This window comes from Diplotaxodon limnothrissa, linkage group LG23, assembly GCF_057381915.1.
Source record: "Diplotaxodon limnothrissa isolate DT_005_m linkage group LG23, D_limnothrissa_male_GT1.1, whole genome shotgun sequence".
Taxonomy (NCBI): domain Eukaryota; kingdom Metazoa; phylum Chordata; class Actinopteri; order Cichliformes; family Cichlidae; genus Diplotaxodon; species Diplotaxodon limnothrissa.
Genome location: NC_140617.1, coordinates 46,483,284 through 46,508,375, shown reverse-complemented (window position 1 = coordinate 46,508,375; position 25,092 = coordinate 46,483,284). Strand labels below are relative to the sequence as shown.

Genomic DNA, 25,092 nt, shown 5'->3' with positions numbered 1-25,092 from the left:
GTCACATGTGAATCTGTGCATCAGTGTCTGCACCTTTGTGGAGGTGAAGCTCAGGAGGTTTGGATTTGTTCAAAGCTCTGTCTGCTCCATCTTTCTTTCCCTCAGGCCTCTCCAGATCAGGAAGGAGGTCCTGTTCTCCTTCTCCCTCCTGGATTTCTGGATCCAGGGAAGGATCAAAGTCTCTCAGCCCAGCATCAGAGCTTCTGGCTGGGGGAGGACTGGAAGTTTCAGCTGGAGGCTGAGAGCCTGGATCTGCCATCTGAGTCACAATTCAAATATTCTCAGTAATCTCAAAAAGCAACAGAAAGGTGCCATTTTCATGAGCAGTGGGTTATCCAGCAGTTTGATTCATGTCAGCAGCATTTAGTTTGTAACTGCTGACTCACCTCTGGCTGTGTCCTGCTCTCAGGGTCACAGTGGACACTGTACCTTTGACCGAAGCTGCAAAGACAGTCAGCAGGGGTCTGGATGCATTCAGCACCACGTCCTTGTTGGGCAGACACCTTCAGTGACAGGACAGTTTATTATGCTGGTAACGTTAATAAGTCTGTTCACCTGTAGAGCTCATTTAAACACATCAGCTGTAGAACATCATGTGTCATGGCGTGTCCAAATTCACAGGCTGCATCCTCCTGAGGACCCGGCCTTCAAGGTCCTCCAAAGGTCGGGTAGGCGGGAAGTGAGCGGCTGTGACGATCTGGCCTTCAGATCCGCGTCTCCGCTGTCTCGGTGGAGTTTAATAAACTCAGCCGTCTGCTCCTTGCTGTCTAAAATCTAACAGGACACAGGAGTAAACTCTCGACCGTCTCACACTTCTTTTTAATCACTTTTCTGTTTGACGTTTATTCAGCTGTGTGAAAACTGTAACTTCAGCCAAACCAAACAAAAAACCCTGAAAAAAGCCAAACGATAACATTTTCACGTTATCTAAGTGACTTATATATCATGTTTAAACCTGAACAGCCAAAGGCCGTGGGGGTCCAAAAACGATGTGCCGGGAGTCCGCTGTTCTCGCCGGCTCTGACCCTCGACCTCCCGGTTAGCTATCAAGATGGTGGGTAACAGACGTCTCCAAAAACGTCAGAGCACTTTTGCAAATATGTGATATCTTGACAAACCGAGCAGATATTTGAAGTTTACACTCCTACATTCTCAAACAGGAGCCCCAGCAGAGATGGATGGCTGGCGCGGCTCTCCGGAGCCCCCAGTCAGAGCAGATGCAGGGCCAGCAGGTGTGGAGACCCCTGGCTGAGGCAGCTGAAGCTGTGGGTGGCAGTCAGCCAGCTCAGGATGCCTTTTGGGCTGCAGCAGCATAAAATCCTCAGCAGGCTGGGTAAGCTTGCGTGAGCTCTCTGTGGAGGCTGTTGCAGCTGAGATGGTTCACCCGAGCGGTGCAAACTTAGTTACCTTCAAGGCTCCAGAGTCAGCTGAGGTCAGCAGCTCAGCCTCTGGGGAGGTTACAATCCCTGGAACAGCCAGGTCTCTACAACCAGAAACAGTCTTTGCATGTGCAGCTTCAGAACCAGACTTGAAGTTCCAGTTAGTGTCCGATGTCCCAGAAACACTCAGGTGCTCACTGAGCAATCTCTTGAGGCCAACACTCACAAAATCAAACAGTCTTTGGCTGAGCCTTTGTGGGAACATTTATCGTCTCTGCTGGAAACATCTGGGAGATGCAGCCTTAACACACTGGGCTTCACAAGTCCTTGGAGGCAGCTCACTAAACTCAGGGATGCAGACAAAATCAGCACTTGCAGGAACACAATGTGCCCTCTCACAATGATCTTGGAAGCATAAACTGAGTTTTCCTCACTGACTGTTTCAGACAGGATTGTGGGAGCAACACAAAAAGCAGCTTCAGCTGGAAACACACAGTTTAGTGTCTTTGCTGCTCGCTTTAAGTCACAATAAACAGGAAACTCATTGTGTCTCATAAAACTGTCAAAATAAAACAGGAAATATAACACAGAGTCCAAAGTAAGGAGACGTGGGACACAGTGAAGACACAGAAACAGAAACCAGAACTATAATCACAAAACAAACTCAGAAACATAAAGAGTGAATCAGCTGATTCAGTGTTTGTGACAAAAACATGGATCCTGGTTAATAACTTTTATTTGTTTGTTTCTGTATTATTTTGTGTATCGTTCTTATGAGCTGTTGTTTTGTCAGTGAAATATTATTTCATTGTTTTAAGCTTTTTGTTGACTTTGAAGTGCTTAAGTTGATATTTTTGAACATTTAATTTGTTCGATTATTGTCGAGTCGATAAAACTGTCAAACGCACAGCTGCTTCCAGCACGGCCGGAGGAGAGGTGGCCGAGCAGACGCACAACACACACAGCTCACAGGTTTGCATTTCTAGATATTGCAGATGTTGCAGAAATTGAGAGTAAAGAACTTGGAGATCCAGCGCTGTCTCCTGCCCCTTATTTATACACCACAACACAACGACAGGCGTAACTCACACAAACGGGTAACATGAGGCTCAGATGCTTTGGACGTGTTCACATATACTGGACACAGAATGATGAAGATGGAGCTGCAGGAAGGAGGAAAAGAGGAAAAACACAGAAAAGATTCACAGATGTGGTGAAAAAGGACACGACAGCTTCTGTTTGTTAGTTTGGTTTTTCTTTATTTGGTAAAGATTCAGAAATAAAGAGAAGATCACATGTTTGAATATTATATTAACGTTCTGTAATTACAACAAGTTGTAAAATCTTTCCAGAGTGAGACAGAGACTGTGCAGAGACTGTAGAAGGACAGAGCAGCAGCAGAGCAGTCCAGATACACTGATGATCCTCTGTCAGATCCAGAGGGACACACAGGGCTGATGCTGGACTCTACATTGTGTCTGACAGTGGAGCTGTTCTCAGAGCAGTTCACTCTGCAGCACTGACAGTCATCTGCACTTCATTCCTCTGTCAGTCACTGCTGGATGAAGCTCTCCTCTCCACCTCCCAGTAACATGGCCCAGTCAGAGCGTCTCTACACACAAGCTGCTGCTGCTTCAACCTCTCTGGATCATCAGGACACAGCTGCTCCTCTCTCAGCACACACACCGTCCTGTTTACCATCATAACCTCCACCTGCAGAGAGAAGGAGGAAGAGCAGAGGAGATAAACGAGTGTTTCCAGAGACTCTTCATCAGCTGTCAGTCAGTGATGCAGCACATCCAGTATAAAGAGCAGCAGGGACGTCAGTGCTGGGACTGTACTAGGACTCATTGTTGCTTCACTTTTTCTAATCTTTGGATTTTTATTGAAGTTGCTGAAAATGTTTTTCCCTCCTAGTTTGAGTTTGGACTTTCATTCATTAGAAGAACCTTGGTGTGTCCACTCTGAGCTCTGTAGGAACCCCAACAACAAGCCCAACAATCCAGATGGACGGTTCCAGCTGTTAACTGGAGGAATTCCATCCAAACATCTGCTCTCACTAAATTCTTCCTCACCTACAGACTGTGTTCTTCACTGCTTTAAACTTGGAAATCAATGCAGTCATTGGTCTGCGTGCTGCTTTGTTCAGAGAGCTGATTGGCTGTTGACAGTGTTTGATCAGAGCGTGTCAGCCGTTACTATGGTGACCATAAAGGTGAGAAACAGGAAGTGTTTGTGTCCAATCCTGAAGCCTGTCACCGTTCTCCTCTCACAGCTTCACCGAGAAGCTGCAGCTTTACAGGAAACACTGGATCTTTGTTTCATACTGACTGTGTTTAGTACAATACTGCTGACAGCACCACCCACTCACTCCATCACTCTACTGACCTCAGAGTCTCCAGTCTGTAGTCTGGACTCTTCTTAAGATCAGACAGCTGCTTCACATCTGGATCCTTCACGTTGTTGAAGTACAGGTCCAGCTCTCTCAGATGGGAGGGGTTGGACTTCAGTGCTGCTGCCAGATAATCACAGCTGATCTTTGACAAACCACATCTCTTCAATCTGTATAAAGAATGAAAGATGTAAGTTTATTAGACAAAGTGCTTGAAATCATTCAGTGTTTCATCATCTGTTCAGAGCTGAAGAAGGTTCAGAATGTAGAAGTTTAGAAAATGGAAACTCCAAACAGCTGAAGCCAACAGGAAGCAGCTTCAAACAGGAAACTGTGCAGAGTTTCAGACTATATGTCCTGATGCAGCCAGTTGGATTTTGGAGATTTGAATCTCTGTTCTGTGACTAAGTCCTTGAATCATTTCTTCCAGTTGGTCCAACAAGACAGACTAAGTATTGGACATGTGTTGTGGCTCCATCAGGGGAGCTTCTAAATGTGATGTGATGGCCCCTCTGGGTCTGTCAGGTCACAGCACTGAAGAGAGCTCAAACTGGGCACACAGTTGTTCCAGTCTGGACCAAAGACTCTATACTGGGACTGAGGGACTGCTTTGACTGCACCCACTGGGACTTTTTAAAGGCTCATGTTCTCACTTAGATCATCGATTTCTACTGACATTTCTTTCTGGGAAAAATGGGGATTACTTTGGAAACAGGAAGTATTTTCCCCAATAAGCAGCCCTGGATTAGTAAATCACTCCAACATGTTCTCAGGCAGAAGAAGCTGTCTTGTTATGAGGGAGAGAAGAAAAAGATTGAGGCACAGAAACCTGTTGAAAGAGAGATAAAGCAGCTAAAATCAGGTGTAAAAGTAAAGCAGAGGATGAGCTGAATAAAGGACACTCAAGGCTGGCTTGGAAAGGAATGAAGTCCATGGTGGGGATGCAGAACAAGGAGCAAAGATGAATGTGATGCTGAATCAGCAGAAGACTTGGACTCATTTGATTCCAGCTTTGATATCATTGATTTCAATGAAGAGCTTTGTGATTGTAGCAAAGGGCTGGTAGCTCTGAGAGTCCCACTGATGAGGTGTTTGTGTGGAAATCTCTTAGTGGGACCAAAGAGAGAAAAAGCCCTGGTCCTGATGCTGTGGGAGGGAAATGATTGAAGTGTGCTGTGAGGAACTGACTGGGAGATTTTCACACATTTTCCAGTCCTCCTTGGAACAACAGGAAGTTCCCAGCATATGGAAACAAAGGTTAAGTGTCCTATGGCACTCAGTGATGATGGTGCTGTGGCCCCACCACCTCCACCTCTTTGTAAAGGAACTAACTGTAATCTGAAGCTTCAAATGGAACTAAGACTTCCTCCACTAGGTGGCAGTGTCTGATGAGAAAGTGTTAGTGGAGCTGGCCTGGAGTCAGAAACAGGAAGATGCAGGATTTGGGCTGAAATGGGCAAAAGTGGTTAGCACTAGTGCCTTAGAGCAGGAAGGTTGTAGGTTGAAGCTTGTTGGTCAGCTGGGCCTTTCTGTGGAGGTTGGATGTTCCCCCACAGTCCAATGAAATGCTGCTTAGGTTCATTGGTGCTTCTACATTGGCTGTAGGTGTGGATGTGAGGGAGTGCTTCTCTGTCGCTCTCTGTTGGCCCTGTGATGGACTGCTCACCTGTGCAGGTGGACCACGCCTCTTGCCCTATGACAGCTAGGGCACAGGCTGCAGCCCTGTGAGCCTAAGCTGAATAAACAGTTAGCAAAAATGATCCATAGATGGCCTGAAATCCCCCAGTTAGCAGTTTGGTAGATAGCTATGACATGCTAATCCCATCCAGCAGCTGTATTCTACCTGTAAGCTGATCCCTGCTGAGCCAAAGCACTTTTTCATATACAAATTACAACCTTTAATAGAAACCTATTGGTCAGCATCTTATTAGCCTGCTGTTAGCTTCATTCCACAGAAAACTGAGAGAAACTAACAGAGTTGATAAAGAACAAAGAGAAATGTGCTGATTTAAAGCCTTTGAAGTGCTTCAGATGATCTCTGTCCACTTCTGTCCACTCATTCATTCATGTAAGCTTTCTAATGCAGCTTTGATCTTCACAGTCTGCTTGATGAAACTCATTCTAACCCTGAATGTCAGAGTGTTCCTGCTTCTCTTTCCCATCATTCATGCTGGCAGTGGAGGAGATTTGGATGTTGGACTGTGTTTTGGATGATGTGTGTATGTTTGTGTTGGACTGCTGTCTGTAAAGCAAACGCACATTTTTCTTTGGATTTCAGTGTCACACAGACTTTAAGGTGCAATGAAGAGTTTGAGAGTTTCACAGTGAATTTTCCAGTGGAGGATTTTTCTTCTTCTTTGAAGGTTTGAAATGTGAACATTGTTCTGCTGCAGTCAATGGACTAAACCAGAGAAGAAGAAAACAGACTTTACCATGAAGATCCTCAGTGTGGATCAGTATAATATCAGCCTGATGTCTGCAGTTTAGTGTCAGCACAACTTTCACATCATATTCATCTCAGCACAACTAAAACATGCTGACTGACCTCAGAGTTTCAAGTTTACATCCTGGACTCTCCAGGAAACCACACAGATGCTTCACTCCTGAATCCTGGAGGTTGTTCGTAGTCGACGACCAGTAGTAAGTACTCAGGTCCAGCTCTCTCAGATGGGAGGGGTTGGACTTCAGTGCTGCTGCCAGATAATCACAGCTGATCTTTGACAAACCACAGCTCTCCAATCTGTATAAAGAATGAAAGATGTAAGTTTATTAGACAAAGTGCTTGAAATCATTCAGTGTTTCATCATCTGTTCAGAGCTGAAGAAGGTTCAGAATGTAGAAGTTTAGAAAATGGAAACTCCAAACAGCTGAAGCCAACAGGAAGCAGCTTCAAACAAACACAACAAGAGAAAAAACTCTGAATGTTTCACATTAAAGTCGTACATTTCTCATAAAAACAGGACAAAGACTTGAAAAAGTCGTGTTTTCCTTCCAGGAACCTCATGGCTTCACTTTTAAAGGTGAAGTGTGACAGAAATGGACATATTGAAATCAATGATATCAAAGCTGGAATCAAATGAGTCCAAGTCTTCTGCTGATTCAGCATCACATTCATCTTTGCTCCTTGTTCTGCATTCCCACCATAAATATAAAGAGGCAAAACTCACATTTTCCAAAATCCTCTTTAAGCTTCGACAATAAAGGAAGATAGTTTTATACAAGTCTTTGTGGTTTTCTTGTCACCCAGATGCCCGAGTACTTAAACTTGTTATAGCTGGGTTTAAAAGGGGCTAAAATACACAAAACTCCCCAGTTGTCGTACAGATAGACTTTTCCTCGCTCTTCCCAAAATTCACTTTATATCCAGAAATTGTCCCAAATTCCTTAAGTATGCATTAAGGTGACCTTGAGGCTCTTAAAGGCGCATATAAATAAAACGTATTATTATTATTGTAAGTCTATCCAAAAGTTTGTGGAGGCTGTTCGATGGGTTGGAAATAAATAAAATCATGTCGTCGGCATAAAGAGAGACTTCATGTTCGATACCCCCTCGATGTTTTCCCTCAACACCAACACATTGTCTCAGAGCAACAGCTAGCGGTTCAATGGCAAAAAGGAGACAGAGGGCATCCCTGTCCTGGGGGGCAGATTATTGTTAGTCTGGACGGCTGTTAGAGGGGAGCAATACAATACTTTTATCCAAGATACAAAATTAAAGCCACATTTTTTAAGCGTATAAAAAAAAATCCCATCTCACCCGATCCAACGCCTATTCTGCGTCAAGCCAAATGACAGTTTCCAATGTATCACCTTTAACATGGGTATAAATGATATTTAACAGAGCTCTAATGTTCAAAAAAGAGTGCCTAATAAAGCCCGTCTGGTCTGGTGAAATAATGGAGGACAAATACTTGTGTAAGCGACGGGCCAACACTTGAGCCAGGATCTTGGTGTCTGTGTTGAACAAAGATATTAAACGACATGAACGACAATCTAAATGGTCTTTTTCCTGTTTTACAATTAAACACATCACTGCTTGATGCATTGTTGGAGGCAACGACTGTGAGAGGAAGGATTCTTCAAAAGTTGATTTTAACAGTGAATTCAGTTGGTCAGAAAACTTTATGAAAAAATCAGATGGATACCCGTCGGGGCAGCAGATTTTCCAGACTGCATGCTCCGTACGGCCGTTTCAATTTCAACATTAGAGACAGGTTCCTCCAGACTAGCGATCGCATCTTCTCCCAAGGAGGGAATATAAAACACCTTATTGAAATCATTGTGGATCTCAAGGATAGTTTGGTTGTCTGTAGACCTTATTCCCTGGTCATTGTAGATCTCAAGGATAGTTGGTTAGCTGTTCTTAGTCGTAGCTGGTGAGCTGATAACTCGCCTGTTTTTTCTCCATGTTCATAAGCGTAGCTGCAACTTTGACTAATCTTGTTTTGTAGATATGAGATTGTATTCAGTTTGTCATTGTAACCGCTGTGTATATAATACAGGCTCAGGAGAGTGGCTGCACACAGCATGTAGTTTAGTGTCACGGTCACAGTAGCTGACCGTATGGAGAGTGTGTGGAGGACTCAGGCGCAGACACTGGCGCAGACATGAAACTGAGTTTTGAACGAAAAGCGAGCCTTTATTTCGGCTGAAGACATCAAACAAGGCAGAATCACAGTGAAGAGAACTAAACTGGGGAACTAATACTATAATAAATCATGAAGACACAGAAAGCTATGGCTAAGAATACAAAAGACTGGGCATGAAAATATGGAGGGTGGGAACACAGATGACGCGACACAGAGACTAAATACACATGAGGGATGATCAAGTTCCAAAGATTAAAACTGTCAAACCTGCAGGGGGGATTGGCTGTTCCAAACCTGAAATATTATTTCTGGGCAGCTCAGATGAGACCCCTGACTGTATGGGTGCGGGATTTGTCTGAAACTCAGTGGCTAAACATTGAGAAGACAATGTGCGAAAGATCATTGGAATCCCTGCTTTGTTCTAACATTTCAATTAAAAATGTGCATATGGGGGAACGGACGAGGGTCACACTAAAGATTTGGCGTAGAATCAAACAATCATTTGGTCTTCCAAAAGAAATTTCAATGTTATCAAGGCTCTCCTCCCTGCAGGGTTTTTCTCCTATTGTGGAAGACTCTGGCTTCAGAGCATGGTCACATAGCGGGCTTCATAAACTTTGTCATGTTGTGAGGAATGGGCACCTGAACTCATTTGAACAGTTGAGGTCAGTTTCGGCTTCCTTCTTCTGACTTTTTTAGATTTCTGCAGTAAGAAGCTTTTTGACAAAACATAAAGAATGGAGGCAAGTTTTGGAGCCCTCACCCATTGAGGAAATATTTCTAAAAACATTTCAAAGTAATTCCTCCCCAAAATTAATCACTCATTTTTATAACGCATTTATGAGTTTCAATACAAATGCAACTTTGGATATTAAGGCAAGGTGGGAAGCTGAGACTGGCACTCAAATCTCAGAGGACACCTGGGAAGAGGTGTTCGGTGAAGCCCATCTGGTGACTAATTCTGGGCTGTGGAGAGAATTTAAATAGAAGGTGGTCATGAGATATTTTAGAACCCCAGAGATAATTGCCAAAATGAAGCCTACAAATCCTGACACCTGCTAGCGAAATTGTGTCACTTCTTTAGGAACCCACTCACATATATTCTGGTCATGCCCAAAAATCTGCTCACTTTGGAATGACATATTTAAAGTTCTCAATACAGTTTTCCAACAACCATTAACAAAAGACCAACAGTTAGTCATTTTAGGAGTCTTACCAAAGGGTTTTGCGGGAAACAATAAAACGTATCTCTTAAGAATCTTACAGCAGCACTAAAGTGTATCACTATTAAATGGCTGAATCTTGACCCACCTTCATATAATATGTGGATTGATAAAGCAAGATAAATTTACCAGATGGAGGAAATAACATCTGCTCTGCAGATTCAGAGAGAATTGTTTACTGAGCGTTGGCGACCCATACATGCTTTACTGTTTCAATAATTTAGCATAGGTCTGTTTCGTTTTGTCTATTTACGGCTAAGTTTGTCACATGTTATTTAATATTACATAAAGTTTTTGTTTTCTTTTTGTTTTTGTTGTTGTCTGTTTGTTTGTTTGTTTGGGTTTTGTTTTGCTTCCCAGTTTTGTTTTGTGCTTCCTAATTGCAGTTCTTATTTTAATCTACATTTCTGCATTGCGGTTCCTGTAACTGTCCTACTTGTGAACATCGACAAGCACAAGTTGCAATGTTGTAAATTATAATAAAAATTGAGTTAAAAAAAAAAGAACATTAAAGTCGTACATTTCTCATAAAAACAGGACAAAGACTTGAAAAAGTCGTGTTTTTCCTTCCAGGAACCACATGGCTTCACTTTTAAAGGTGAAGTGTGACAGAAATGGACATATTTGAAGTCCAACACCTTTTCCCAGTCACATTATTAAAGCAGACAAACTACAAGCTCATTTTCATTCCAACAAGTCATCTTCTGACCTGGACTAACAACACTGGTCTCTATGTGCAGCTGGCTGTGAGACCAGTGCTCAGGGAGCGTCTACAAAGTGCAACACTGAAAGAACATCACACACTCATTTGCTTCCAGCACTTTCACACAAACATCTACTGTCATTATTGTCACCAAACTCTGTGGATCCTTTATTGCAAATTCAAATGGGATCAAATGGTCAGACAAAAGAGGGTTATGAGGAAATATGATGAAATGTTGTGTATTAGCAGCAACTTATTGAATCATTTTCCTCAGAAACCAAACAAAATGATTGACAAACATGTTTTTACAAACTCAGTGTTGGACTTGGATCAGCAGGATAAGCTGATGTTTAAAGGCATTTGAGTCTCGCTGTATGAGAGTCCAGTTCTTACTCAATATTTATGGATGATGTTCTTTCAGTGTTGCACTTTGTAGACGCTCCCTGAGCCTCACAGCCAGCTGCACATGGACCAGCTGACATTACCCAGCATTAGAGGCGGCTGTAAAAAATTCATGTTCCCATTTAAATGGTTTTAATTTGAATAAAACGATGTTGATTCATTCAATCCTGAATCGATGTTTAATATAAATGTATTTTGCCAGAATCTCAGGTTAAAGCTCACAAACTATTTCAACAAGCAGCAAACAGATAAAACAGTAAATGAGAGCAGCTAAACACACAAAGATGGAAACACAGAGCGTGGATCGTTCACTCGACGGCACGTACACGGAAACGCCGTCGGGGCTGAAAGTGGACAGCTCACAGATCCTGAAGCTGCAGGTTTCATCTGTCTCCAACCAAAACTGAGTGAAGCAGCAGCAAAAGAAGATCCAAACTCTGCTTCACGTTTGATAAATATGCTCATGAATTCTCTCTGACTTTGGCTGTTCCTGCCTGCACAGCTCTCTCTCTCTCAGTGTACTCCAAGAACAGCTTCAAACATCTGTTTCTGCATCATTCACTGTTTATTAGCCACCAGTCTGCTGTTGTGTTCAGTGCTGTCGGCCTCTGACAGTAAAGCCTCATTTCTGCTGTTCCATGGAAACTTTTTAAAATGATGACAGATTACAAACTCTCAGCTGTGTCTGTAATCAAACCTCTGTAACTTTGCTTCACTTCAGCAGCATCAGCTCATGTTCACATGTTGCTTCATGGTTTGCTTCAGTTTTTGATCGACTGCAGAATATTTTGAAGGTTATCTGCTATAAAAAGCCAGAAGAGGAAAATCTGCTTCATGTGTTTCTGTTTGATCCTCAGTGACTTTGACACAAAGGCCTCTGCTGTGATGATCACACCTCTGATCAAGTCTCACAGTGTCACAACTGATAAATGATCAGAGTTAGAATATTTCTGACTGTCTGCTGTGTGCCGTGACCTTTGACCTGCTAAAGACAGTCAGCTGTGGATTATTCATTGTTGTGTCTGATACTTAGAACTGTGAGGAAGAAGCTACACAGTTAATCAGGGTCCCCTCTCTCTGAATCAGGAAAGGTGGGCAGGCCGCGTGTGGGCTGCGGGCCATACGTTGAGTATCACTGTTTGAAATGTGAACATTGTTCTGCTGCAATCAATGGACTAAACCAGAGAAGAAGAAAACAGACTTTACCATGAAGATCCTCAGTGTGGATCAGTATAATATCAGCCTGATGTCTGCAGTTTAGTGTCAGCACAACTTTCACATCATATTCATCTCAGCACAACTAAAACATGCTGACTGACCTCAGAGTTTCAAGTTTACATCCTGGACTCTCCAGGAAACCACACAGATGCTTCACTCCTGGATCCTGCAGCTTGTAGTTGTCGCTCAGGTCCAGCTCTCTCAGATGGGAGGGGTTGGACTTCAGTGCTGCTGCCAGATAATCACAGCTGATCTCTGACAAACCACAGCGCTCCAATCTGTATAAAGAATGAAAGATGTAAGTTTATTAGACAAAGTGCTTGAAATCATTCAGTGTTTCATCATCTGTTCAGAGCTGAAGAAGGTTCAGAATGTAGAAGTTTAGAAAATGGAAACTCCAAACAGCTGAAGCCAACAGGAAGCAGCTTCAAACAAACACAACAAGAGAAAAAACTCTGAATGTTTCACATTAAAGTCGTACATTTCTCATAAAAACAGGACAAAGACTTGAAAAAGTCGTGTTTTTCCTTCCAGGAACCACATGGCTTCACTTTTAAAGGTGAAGTGTGAAAGAAATGGACATATTGAAATCAATGATATCAAAGCTGGAATCAAATGAGTCCAAGTCTTCTGCTGATTCAGCAGAAGACTTGGACTCATTAGGACTCATTACCTAATCAAACCTCTGTAACTTTACTTCACTTCAGCAGCATCAGCTCATGTTCACATGTTGATTCATGGTTTTCATGGTTGATTCACCTCATTTTTAAAAAAATGACCTCTGACAGGAAAGTCTCATTTCTTTTTTCTTTTTTTTCTTTTTTTTTTTTTTTCTTTTTTTTTTTTGGGCCTGTCCCGTTTGGCTCTTTTGCCATCAGAATTGTTGTCTAAAGGCAAAGAAAGATGCCCAACGGATTTACTTTACCAAACTGACCATCCCAGCCTTGCCGTAATGGTCCATTTGATTCACCTTTTATTGTTTATTTTATTTTCACTTACTGAATACAGGACAGACTTGACTGGGGGAAAGAAGGGGAGAAAGAAAGAGGGGAAGAGAAACAGCTGAGAAGAGGGACGGGGGAGAAGGGCAAAAAACAAAAACCAACAGAACGGGCAGAGAAAAAAAAATGCATATATCAATCATCTGGATCACCTGCTGAGAAAGAAAAAAGAAAGCAAGCAGAAGAAAACAAGAGTAATAGAATAAACAACATCACAATGATACAGTGGGGCAAAAAAGTATTTAGTCAGCCACCGATTGTGCAAGTTCCCCCACTTAAAATGATGACAGAGGTCAGTAATTTGCACCAGAGGTACACTTCAACTGTGAGAGACAGAATGTGAAAAAAAATCCATGAATTCACATGGTAGGATTTGTAAAGAATTTATTCGTAAATTAGGGTGGAAAATAAGTATTTGGTCACCTCAAACAAGGAAAATCTCTGGCTCTCACAGACCTGTAACGTCTTCTGTAAGAAGCTTTTCTGTCCCCCACTCGTTACCTGTATGAATGGCACCTGTTTGAACTCATCATCTGTATAAAAGACACCTGTCCACAGCCTCAAACAGTCAGACTCCAAACTCCGCCATGGCCAAGACCAAAGAGCTTTCGAAGGACACCAGGAAAAGTATTGTAGACCTGCACCAGACTGGGAAGAGTGAATCTACAATAGGCAAGCAGCTTGGTGTGAAAAAATCAACTGTGGGAGCAATCATCAGAAAATGGAAGACATACAAGACCACTGATAATCTCCCACGATCTGGGGCTCCACGCAAGATCTCATCCCGTGGGGTCAAAATGATCATGAGAACGGTGAGCAAAGATCCCAGAACCACACGGGGGGACCTGGTGAATGACCTGCAGAGAGCTGGGACCAAAGTAACAAAGGTCACCATCAGTAACACACTAAAACGGCAGGGAATCAAATCCCGCAGTGCCAGACGTGTTCCGCTGCTGAAGCCAGTGCATGTCCAGGCCCGTCTGAAGTTTGCCAGAGAGCACATGGATGATACAGCAGAGGATTGGGAGAATGTCATGTGGTCAGATGAAACCAAAGTAGAACTTTTTGGTATAAACTCAACTCGTCGTGTTTGGAGGAAGAAGAATACTGAGTTGCATCCCAAGAACACCATACCTACTGTGAAGCATGGGGGTGGAAACATCATGCTATGGGGCTGTTTTTCTGCCAAGGGGACAGGACGACTGATCCGTGTTAAGGACAGAATGAATGGGGCCATGTATCGTGAGATTTTGAGCCAAAACCTCCTTCCATCAGTGAGAACTTTGAAGATGAAACGAGGCTGGGTCTTCCAACATGACAATGATCCAAAACACACCGCCCGGGCAACAAAGGAGTGGCTCCGTAAGAAGCATTTGAAAGTCCTGGAGTGGCCTAGCCAGTCTCCAGACCTCAACCCCATAGAAAATCTGTGGCGGGAGTTGAAAGTCCGTGTTGCTCGGCGACAGCCCCAAAACATCACTGCTCTCGAGAAGATCTGCATGGAGGAATGGGCCAAAATACCAGCTACTGTGTGTGCAAACCTGGTAAAGACCTATAGTAAACGTTTGACCTCTGTTATTGCCAACAAAGGTTATGTTACAAAGTATTGAGTTGTATTTTTGTTATTGACCAAATACTTATTTTCCACCCTGATTTACGAATAAATTCTTTACAAATCCTATCATGTGGATTCATGGATTTTTTTTTCACATTCTGTCTCTCACAGTTGAAGTGTACCTCTGGTGCAAATTACTGACCTCTGTCATCATTTTAAGTGGGGGAACTTGCACAATCGGTGGCTGACTAAATACTTTTTTGCCCCACTGTATATGGGAATATGACAGTAAATACTAAATGTTAAACATTATTGTGCAGCACATAAGATCAACAGAACACTTTGGCTCCTACCTCAAAGCACACTAAGGGTGTAGTTTGTGGGTGTGATCACCCGTGTGTACACCTGTGAGCATGGACGCGCTTGTTTTTTGTTTTTTAAAAGGTTCCTTCATGTAATAATCTGCTAGAGGGTGTGGGGGGGCCACAGCCCCGTCCTCCAGGGCGTGAAGCAGGTGTGGAGGAGATCAAGACTCCAGACATCCAGAGGCCCCCAGAACACAAGAGACCATGGAAGACCAACAGAGGGGCAGCTGCGCCACTGTCCCGGAAAGAGCTGAGGAGAGTCCCAGATGAGGGCTCACTCAGCAGCCGCGGAGCAGAAGCCAGGGGGAGTTGCAGTGACGCGCCCGTGAGCTCCGCCGGCAGCCAGCTGCGCCTGAGTGACCGAGCCCCAGGCCGAGAGGCCGGGGGCACCCCACCTCCGAAGTGGCCCGAGCGAGCCCCAGGCTCCAGGCACCGATAAGCGGCCGCCAAGGAGTGAGCCGGTGTGTACCTGGACGCCCATCCCCAGACACAAAGAACCACCAACGCACCGATGTCTGAGGGGGTCCGCCACTGGCAGGGGAAGTGGTGGTAGGGGGAGATAGGCCTCCAAACCTTGGAGGGCCTGAGATGTCCCCAGAGAGGTGGCGCCTGACACCCAACCTGACATATAGACACAGACATACAGGCACACACAAATACAAACATCCATTCCCACCCTCATGCTCTCATATGCACTTACTCCACACTCAACCAACGTGGAGACAGACATAAAGAGACGCTGTACACACGATCACACTCCCCAAGCGTACTCTACAAACCGGGTCTAGGTGCCCTTGCCCCTGGAGGGGGGAACTGCACCCAGACCCAGGTGATGTTACCCTTTTCCCTGCGGTGGGGGGAGGCAGACCGCCCCGACTCCGCAGCAGCAGGAAGGCTCCACACTCCAGACCGCAGCCGGACGGCCAACTCCTCCTCCTAGCCCCCCCTGCTCCAGCAGGTCACAGAGAATGGGGGTGAGAGAAGACTCCAAACCTCCCTCCACCCGCTCATTGTAATGTTGATGCATGTGTGTTCTAAGGTGCATTTAAAACCCAGGAGGGCATGGAGCTACCTGCCAGAGAGCAGCAGGTAAGTGCATGGTCCCTCCTGCTAGCCCTCAATGTCTACGTGTATTTAAAATTGAGAGGTGGGCAACGATGCCAGGGGTGAGGTGTACACCCTGATGGTAATATGGACTCCGTGTATCGTGCCCACCCCCAAGATCCTATATGTATGTGTAATGAGAGTGTGAGTAATGTGAATGTCTAAGTTGTGGGATAAAATTGAGGCAGAGGCAGCCAGAAGGGGACAGAGGGGGGGGGTAGCCTCCTCTGCACCCTGGTGACATACCCCTACTCCAAGGCCCTGCATGTGTGGGTGGTTGTGGTGGAGCGGGAAGAGGGAGGCAGCTGGAGATGGGGAGGGAAGGAAGGGAGGGGCAAGTGACCCCTCCCTGGGAAAGTCTCATTTCTGCTGTTCAACAGTGAAGAAATGTAAATTTTCAAAATGACAAATTGGAAAACACAGAGCTGTGTCTCTAATCAAAGCAGAGATGGAACGATGCCACTTTTCATGTCCGATATCGATAGGAATCCAATATAGTCGATTTTATAATCAAACGTTTTTTTTAATCTCTTGCTGCATTTTGTATAAATTCATACTCAAGTTTAAACAATCTAAACACTAAAGCTGTTCTGTTATACCTGTCTGCAAAAACACACTGCAGCCAAAACATTAGAATATAGTGAGCTTTGTATTTAAACTTTTATCAGAATTTTAAATCTAAAGTATTTAAAGTAATATTCAAAAGTCATTTAAATCAGTTTGATGCAGACTTCAAAAACTCTTTGGTTGTGAATAAAAGAAGTGCAATATCAGCACAAAATAATGTTTCTATTGAACAACTAACACAAACAGGTTGTAGAATGGAGCCTTTTATACTCACAGCTGAACAGAAACAACATCCAGAGTGGAAAACAGTGCAAATAACTGCAAACAGGCTTCATGACACTCATGTTTGATCAGATTCACTCCCTGCTCTCACACACCAACTCCAGACCTGCATTCATCTTTTCCCTCTGAACCCCCCAAACATACAAACCCTGAGCCACCACCATTGCCCTTTCACTGACTGCCCCACTCCACCATTTGACTCTTAGAACTGAAGACGCTTCTCTCATAAGAGGTGAAACATCTTCAAGGAAACTTAAAGAAGTCCAGACGCTTTTCTTTCCAAGCTCCTTAGACTACGATGACCTGGATGTCTGAGAACCTTCACAGACTGATTTTACAAGAACAACTTGTGTCAAAAATCCCTGGCAGTGCCTCTCTGTCACACACACAAATCACTACAGTTACAAATTTAATAACTTAAAAACCTCAGAAAAACAGAACTGAGCAAAACAAACAAACAAACAAACAAACAAACAAACAAACAAACAAATAAACAAACAAACCAGAGACCAGGTAAGAACATTGTTGAGGTTTAAATTTATAATCTTAAATACTTATATGCTGATTATATTGCTTTATAAGAAAGGCCCAACTCTGAGTACACTCTGTGCCGACAGGACTGACAGGAAATTACATGCTTTTGCAGGCAAAAAGTGAAACTAAGCAGAGTGTTTGATCGAAACTTAAAGTGTGTGTGACGTCTATATAAATGACTAGGCTTCCTGTTTTGTGCTTCAGACCTGGGGTTGTGTGTTCAGGTCTCCATATCCGGATATGTAAAATAAAGATAATTTTTTAAAGTAAAAAGACCACTTTTGAGCCGTGTCTTTTTGGCCGTAAAGAATACCAAAGGACCGGAATTTAATAACATTAAAAGCAAACAATAAATGAGCAAAGTAGTGCATGATAAATATAGATGACAAATACAAAGTGCAATATAGAAACACTGGGTAAAAAGAAATGAACAATTAAAAAGGAGGATAACAGATGTGAGCAGTAGTTAAACAGTAGAAATAAATATATAATAAACAAACAAAAATAGATAATAAATGAAAGCCAGGTCTGAAAGGTGAGTTTGGCTTTAAAAGCATGAAAACACACTGCTGTCTTCAGGAAGGCTGCTCCAGTAACAGAAAGTCATCTACATGTGGGTTTAGTTCTGACTTTAGGGACAAGTAAAAAAATAAAATAAAATAAAAACATCTGTCCAGACAACCTGACAGTCAAAAATATAAACTCAGGAACTTAAAAGGAAAATTGTGCTGACTTTGAACGTCCACATCAAGATAAACTTACAGATTTAAGAGTCAAAAAGTGTCAAAAAGTCTGTATCCTTACCTGAGAGTTTCAAGTTTACAGTCAGGACTCTTTAGTCCAACACACAGCAAATCCAAGTCTGAATCCTGCAGTTTGTTCGAGCTCAGCTCCAGCTCTCTCAGATGATTGGATGGGGAGCTGAGAATTTCAGACAAAGCTTCAAAGCTTCTTTTTGAGAGTTTACAATAACTCAGCCTGAGGAAGAATAACAATGGAGACATATTCTTTTATTCATCTAGCATTATTAAACATATTTGTTCATAGATTCACTTACAGCACTTTCTTGGATGCTTTGACCACTGGCAGCAGCTTCAAAAATGCCTTCTCTGAACGGGAGTATTTCTCCAGGTCGAACTCATCCAGATCTGATGACAGTAAGATGAAGACCAGAGCCGACCACTGAGCAGGAGACAGTTGATCTGTGGAGAGACGTCCTGATCTCAGGGACTGTTGGATCTCCTCCACTAGAGAACGATCATTCAGTTCATTCAGACAGTGGAACAGGTTGATGCTTTTCTCTGCAGACAGTTTCCCACTGAGCTTCTTCTTGATGTAGTGAACTGTTTCCTGATTGGTCTGTGAGCTACTTCCTGTCTGTGTCAGCATGCATAGGAGATCCTGATTGGTCTGCAGTGAAAGACCCAGGAGGAAGCGGAGGAACAAGTCCAGGTGTCCATTTGGACTCTCTAAGGCTTTGTCCACAGCACTCTGGTAGAAGTCTTTTACAGTAAGTGTTTTCTGGAAAATTTTAAAGAGAGGAGATTGTTTCTTAAGCAGGTTGACTCCAGAGTTGATGAAGGTCAGATAGACATGAAGAGCAGCAAAGAACTCCTGAATGCTCAGATGGATGAAACAGTAAACAACGTTGTTGAACATGTGGCACTCATCAGCTTTAAAGATCTGTGTGAACACTCCTGAGTACACTGAGGCTGCTCTGATATCGATGCCACACTCTGTCAGGTCTGATTCATAGAAGATCAGGTTTCCTTTCTGCAGCTGATCAAAGGCCAGTTTTCCCAGAGACTCAATGATCTTCCTGCATGAATCTGTCTCAGCTCCTCCATCATACTTGATGTCCTTCGTTTTTAGGTGAAATAGCACAAGGCGTAGGTAGAGCTCTGTGAGAGTCTTAGGCAGATCTTGATTCTCTTTGTTCTTCATGACAAACTCCAGAACTGTAGCAGTGATCCAGCAGAAGACTGGGATGTGGCACATGATGTGGAGGCTTCGTGATGTCTTGATGTGGGAGATGATGCTGCTGGCCTGCTCCGAATCTCCGAATCTCTTCCTGAAGTACTCCTCCTTCTGTGGGTCAGTGAACCCTCTGACTTCTGTCACCATGTCAACAATGTCACAAAGGATCTTATTGGCTGCTGCAGGTCGTGTGGTTATCCAGAGGCGAGCAGAGGGAAGCAGTTTCCCCCTGATGAGGTTTATCAGCAGCACATCCACTGAGGTGGACTTTCTAGGGTCAGTCAGGATTGCAGTTTTGTGGAAGTCCAGAGGAGGTCGACACTCATCCAGACCATCAAAGATGAACACAACCTGGAAGTCTTCAAAGATGTAGATTCCTGCTTTTTTGGTTTCAGTAAAGATGTGATGAACAAGTTCCACCAAGCTGAACTTTTCCTCTTTCAGCAGATTCAGCTCTCTGAAAGTGAATGGAAACATGAACTGGATGTCCTGGTTGGCTTTGTCTTCAGCCCAGTCCAGAGTGAACTTCTGTGTTAGGACTGTTTTCCCAATGCCAGCCACTCCCATTGTCAGCACTGTTCTGATTGGTTTATCTCTTCCAGGTGGGAGTTTAAAGATGTCTTCTTGTCTGATGGTTGTTTCTGGTCTGTCCGGTTTCCTGGATGCTGTTTCAATCTGTCTGACCTCATGTTCATCATTGACCTCTGCAGTCCCTCCCCCTGTGATATAGAGCTCTGTGTAGATCTGACTCAGGAGGGTCGGGTTTTCTGTTGTAGAAATCCCCTCGAGCACACACTGGAACTTCTGCTTCAGGTCTGACTTGAGTTTGAGCTGACACTCAGTGAGAATCTCTGCATGAATAAACAGCAAATGACACAAATGAGAAAACTGCATTCTGGTTACTGTGGTTATGTGTTCAGTTCACTGGACTCTTGGTGTCATGATCCGGGTGAGTCTGAGTAACTTTCCACAGCATCAGCTCTCCTCCCCTGGGTGGAGCCCTCCTCACTCCTCCCTGCTCCTCACCTGTTGCCAATTACTCCGGCAGTATCTATGAGCAGCACTCACAATGAACCTTCTCCAGATTGTCTGCTTACCACAGTCAGTTCTCTGCCTCACATTTTGTCTTGTGCTCCTCAGCTTGTTTCGCGTAACCCTCTTTTCCTGTTCCCTAGTCGGCACCTGGATACATCTTCCAACTCTCGCCATAAGTCACGCCTCAGGATTCTGGCCTGCCACTGCTGGGAAAACTCCCTCTTGCAAACTGCCATCCTCACCTGCCTGCCTCCCTGTGCACCCACATCTCACTCTGTACCCAGATTTAATTCATCTCCTCCTCCAGCTGATCTCCACCTGCAGCCACGTAACACCTCTTAGTTTTTAAATCTTGGACTCATTCACTACACTGTGGACCACTCTGATTATTATCTCCTTTGTTCCAGTGATCCTGGATAGTTTCTATTCGCCCGATTCTGCCCCTGTTGTTCCTTTGACCTGCCTCAGCTTATGTTCTGGCCTCAGCTCTGCACTTCTCATAATACCTCGCTTGCTGTTGAATTTAGCCGTGATTCAGCTTTCTCCGTCAAGAAATCTAGTAAAATACATTTCTGTTAAAAGTCACTCAGCCTCCGTTTTTTGGTTCTGTGCTTGACTCCATTCCTTTTCATGAGCCATTGAGCCCTGACACTTGGGTTATAACTGAGGGCAGGTTTTATAGAGACACATTTGATTTAATTATGTTTATTTATACAGCACCAAATCAATACTAGCAACATTTCACATATTACATAAACAACACTATGGAGCCAGTAATGAATAAATATGTAGAATAAATGAAAGAATTTCAAGTATAAAAGTTTTTTTTATTAATTCCTCCAAATAACAACAACAGTCACCCCAATGTGCTTTATATTGTAAGATAAAGAACCTACAATAATACAACAGAAAAAACCCCAACTATCTTTTTGGGTCCTGAAAACTGAAGGCTCTGCCTCCCATTCTACTTTTAAATACTCTGTGAACAACAAGTAGGCCTGCAGAGCGAGAGCGAAGTGCTCTAATAGGGGGATATGGTACTACAAGGTCATTAAGATAAGATGGGGCCTGATTATTTAAGACCTTGTATGTGAGGAGCAGGATTTTGAATTCAATTCTGGATTTAACAGGAAGTCGATACAGGAGAAATCTGCTCTCTCTTTCTAGTCCCTGTCAGGACTCTTGCTGCAGCATTTTGGATTAACTGAAGCCTTTTCAGCGAGTTTTTAGGACTTGCTGACAATAATGAATTACAGTCGTCCAGCCTTGACGTAATAAATGCATAAACTTGTCACGGCTGGGGCAGCAGTCGTGCGGTGGAGTTAAATGAGGACCCAAGTTGCAGACAGTGGTGGAGATGCGAGTGAGGTTTTATTTACAGTGAACAAACCAAGGTGAGGGCAGAACTAAACATAAACCTAAACTGGAAAAACTACAGTGGCTTGCAAAAGTATTCGGCCCCCTTGAACTTTTCCACATTTTGTCACATTACAGCCACAAACATGAATCAATGTTAGTGGAATTCCAGGTGAAAGACCAACACAAAGTGGTGCACACGTGAGAAGTGGAACGAAAATCATACATGATTCCAAACATTTTGTACAAATAAATAACTGCAAAGTGGGGTGTGCGTAATTATTCAGCCCCCTGAGTCAACACTTTGTAGAACCAGCTTTTGCTGCAGTTACAGCTGCCAGTCTTTTAGGGTCTGTCTCTACCAGCTTTGCACATCTACAGACTGAAATTCTTGCCCATTCTTCTTTGCAAAACAGCTCCAGCTCAGGCAGATTAGATGGGCAGCGTTTGTGAACAGCAGTTTTCAGATCTTGCCACAGATTCTGGATTGGATTTAGATCTGGACTTTGACTGGGCCGTTCTAACACATGGACATGTTTTGTTTTAAACCATTCCATTGTTGCCCTGGCTTTATGTTCAGGGTCGTTGTCCTGCTGGAAGGTGAACCTCCGCCCCAGTCTCAAGTCTTTTGCAGACTCCAAGAGGTTTTCTTCCAAGACTGTCCTGTATTTGGCTCCATCCATCTTCCCATCAACTCTGACCAGCTTCCCTGTCCCTGCTGAAGAGAAGCACCCCCAGAGCATGATGCTGCCACCACCATATTTGACAGTGGGGATGGTGTGTTCAGAGTCATGTGCAGTGTTAGTTTTCCACCACACATAGCGTTTTGCATTTTGAACAATAAGTTCCATTTTGGTCTCATCTGACCAGAGCAGCTTCTTCCACATGTTTGCTGTGTCCCCCACATGGCTTGTGGCAAACTGCAAACGGGACTTCTTATGGTTTTCTGTTAACAATGGCTTTCTTCTTGCCACTCTTCCATAAAGGCCAACTTTGTGCAGTGCACGACTAATAATTGTCCTATGGACAGATTCCCCCACCTGAGCTGTAGATCTCTGCAGCTCGTCCAGAGTCACCATGGGCCTCTTGGCTGCATTTCGGATCAGCACTCTCCTTGTTCGGCCTTGTTCGATTACACACAGGTGCACTCTATTTAGTCATTAGCACTCATCAGGCAACGTCTATGTGCAACTGACTGCACTCAAACCAAAGGGGGCTGAATAATTACGCACACCCCACTTTGCAGTTATTTATTTGTAAAAAATGTTTGGAGTCATGTATGATTCTCATTCCACTTCTCACGTGTACACCGCTTTGTGTTGGTCTTTCACCTGGAATTCAAATAAAACTGATTCATGTTTGTGGCTGTAATGTGACAAAATGTGGAAAAGTTCAAGGGGGCCGAATACTTTTGCCACTGTAACAGACAAACCTGAAAACATAAGGACAGCGGGGAATACACAGAGATGACACAAAGAAGGCTGGATAGAGAGACGAGTAGTAACACTGATTAACACAGTAATGCAGACGACACAACGAGGAACACAGGCAGACACATACTATAAATACACACAAGGTAATGAGGGAATGACACACAGGAGGGGAGCACAGCTGATCCTAATTCACAAGACGAGACACAAACCTTCAAAGTAAAACAGGAAACAGACTGTTTTACAACACAAACTCGGGGACACGAACAGAACACAGAGGAAAGACACAGGTAGAGATCAACCTAAGAACTAATACAAAATCAGAATTAACACAAAGTACACAAGGTGATACCAAAAATGAAACAAAACGCTGAACGACCCAGGACCATGACAGAACTAGTTTTTCAGCGTCACTCTGAGACAGGATATTTCTAACTTTAGAGATGTTGCACAAATGGAAGAAAGCAGTCTTACATATTTGTTTAATATGTGCGTTGAAGGACATGTCCTGGTCAAAAATGACTCCAAGGTTCCTCACAGCGTTACTGGAGGCCAAGGTAATGCCATCCAGAGTAAGAATCTGCTTAGATACCATATTTCTAAGATTTTCAGGGCCGAGTACAATAACCTCAGTTTGATCTGAATTAAGAAGCAGAAAGTTAGCGGCCATCCAGGTCTTTATGTCTTTAAGACATTCCTGCAGTTTAACTAATTGGTGTGTGTTATCTGACTTCATGGACAGATGGAGCTGGGTATCATCTGCATAGCAGTGTAAATGTATGCTATGTCTTCTAATGATGCTGCCTAAGGGAAGCTTGGTAACGGGAGCGTTGCCAGCAGAAGGCTGAAGTGGAATCTCCCAGAAAGCTGCAGAAGAAAAAACATGAGCTGAAATGGTGGATTTCAGTCAAATAAGGAGAACTGTGGCTTTCCTCCAACCTTTGACCAATCACCTCAGTGTCCTGTTTATAAACCATAATAAAAAGCATTTACTGTGTGGGCATTTTTTTGTTTGGGTCTCCAAACAGCAGAAAGAAATGGCAGCCATTTTTTTAACTTTACCTTCAACTGGTAAATAGATTTAAGAAATAGCACTTTGATCATATTTGTGACGTGTCCCAAACTGTTGTTGTCGCCTCATTTATGTTGATAAAACAGCTCTAAAACCAATCTGACAATATAAATCTGTAAAATGGGCAGAAAACCTGCTGCTGGTCCCATTTTAATCAAACCAACCCAAAGAGCAGATATTCATGTGTACACAGGAGGTTATTTGTGCAGATGCATAAAACATAAACTGTTGGCTTTCTGCAGTCTCTCACTCCTGAAAGTGTTGGCAAGTGTTTTGGATTTATTATTTATATGGATTTTAATGGCACCTGTGTAATGTTAACTAATGTTTTTATTGTTTATGTATTTTTTGTTTAGTCATTCCCTGACTTACCTGTGGGTTCTGGGATGGTTTTATTTAAATTCTCCAACAGATCATTCTTGTTTATCCTCCCCAAAAGATTTTTAGTGACTTCAAAAGTGTTGATAGAGTAGGTATCAAACATCAGATCCACTATGTCCGTCCTCTCTGCATTCTCCAGTTTACTCACTGGGATTGCTGGTAAACCTTCTACAGACCCGTTCTTCAGATGCCACTTAAATTTTTCAAAGTCATCACGTCCCAAATCCTCCAAAGTCCCCAGAAGGATTTCTTTAGGTGTCGTCATCTTTTACCCTGTAAGGACCCGATAAACAAAGACTGTAACAACAGCTGGAGAGGTAATTGTCTGATTTATCAGAATTTAACTTGATTCTAACAGCAGTTCATCACTACCACCAATAAATTTCTAAGGCTCAGAATGCAACAAAATTGCACATGAAGAAGCACATAGAGAAGTATCCAAGTAACACTTTGCTACAATATAAAACAAACTATTATAAATAAAGAAAATATATAAACTAAATATATACACTACCCGTCAAACGTTT

General features: G+C 43.3%; 1 protein-coding gene across 1 annotated transcript in view; it reads right to left on the bottom strand.

Annotated features, from left to right (window-relative positions):
• LOC146608843 (NACHT, LRR and PYD domains-containing protein 3-like) overlaps positions 1 to 24,830 on the bottom strand; it is a 237,958-nt gene extending 213,128 nt beyond the window's left edge. Inside the window, exons 1-3 of the mRNA XM_085348697.1 lie at positions 24,557 to 24,830; positions 18,372 to 20,142; positions 18,119 to 18,292 (exon numbers count right to left, since the gene is read on the bottom strand). Of these exons, the coding sequence (XP_085204823.1) occupies positions 18,119 to 18,292; positions 18,372 to 20,142; positions 24,557 to 24,830 (2,219 nt within the window). The remainder of the gene's footprint in view (positions 1 to 18,118; positions 18,293 to 18,371; positions 20,143 to 24,556) is intronic.
• Between the last annotated feature and the right edge of the window lie 262 nt (positions 24,831 to 25,092).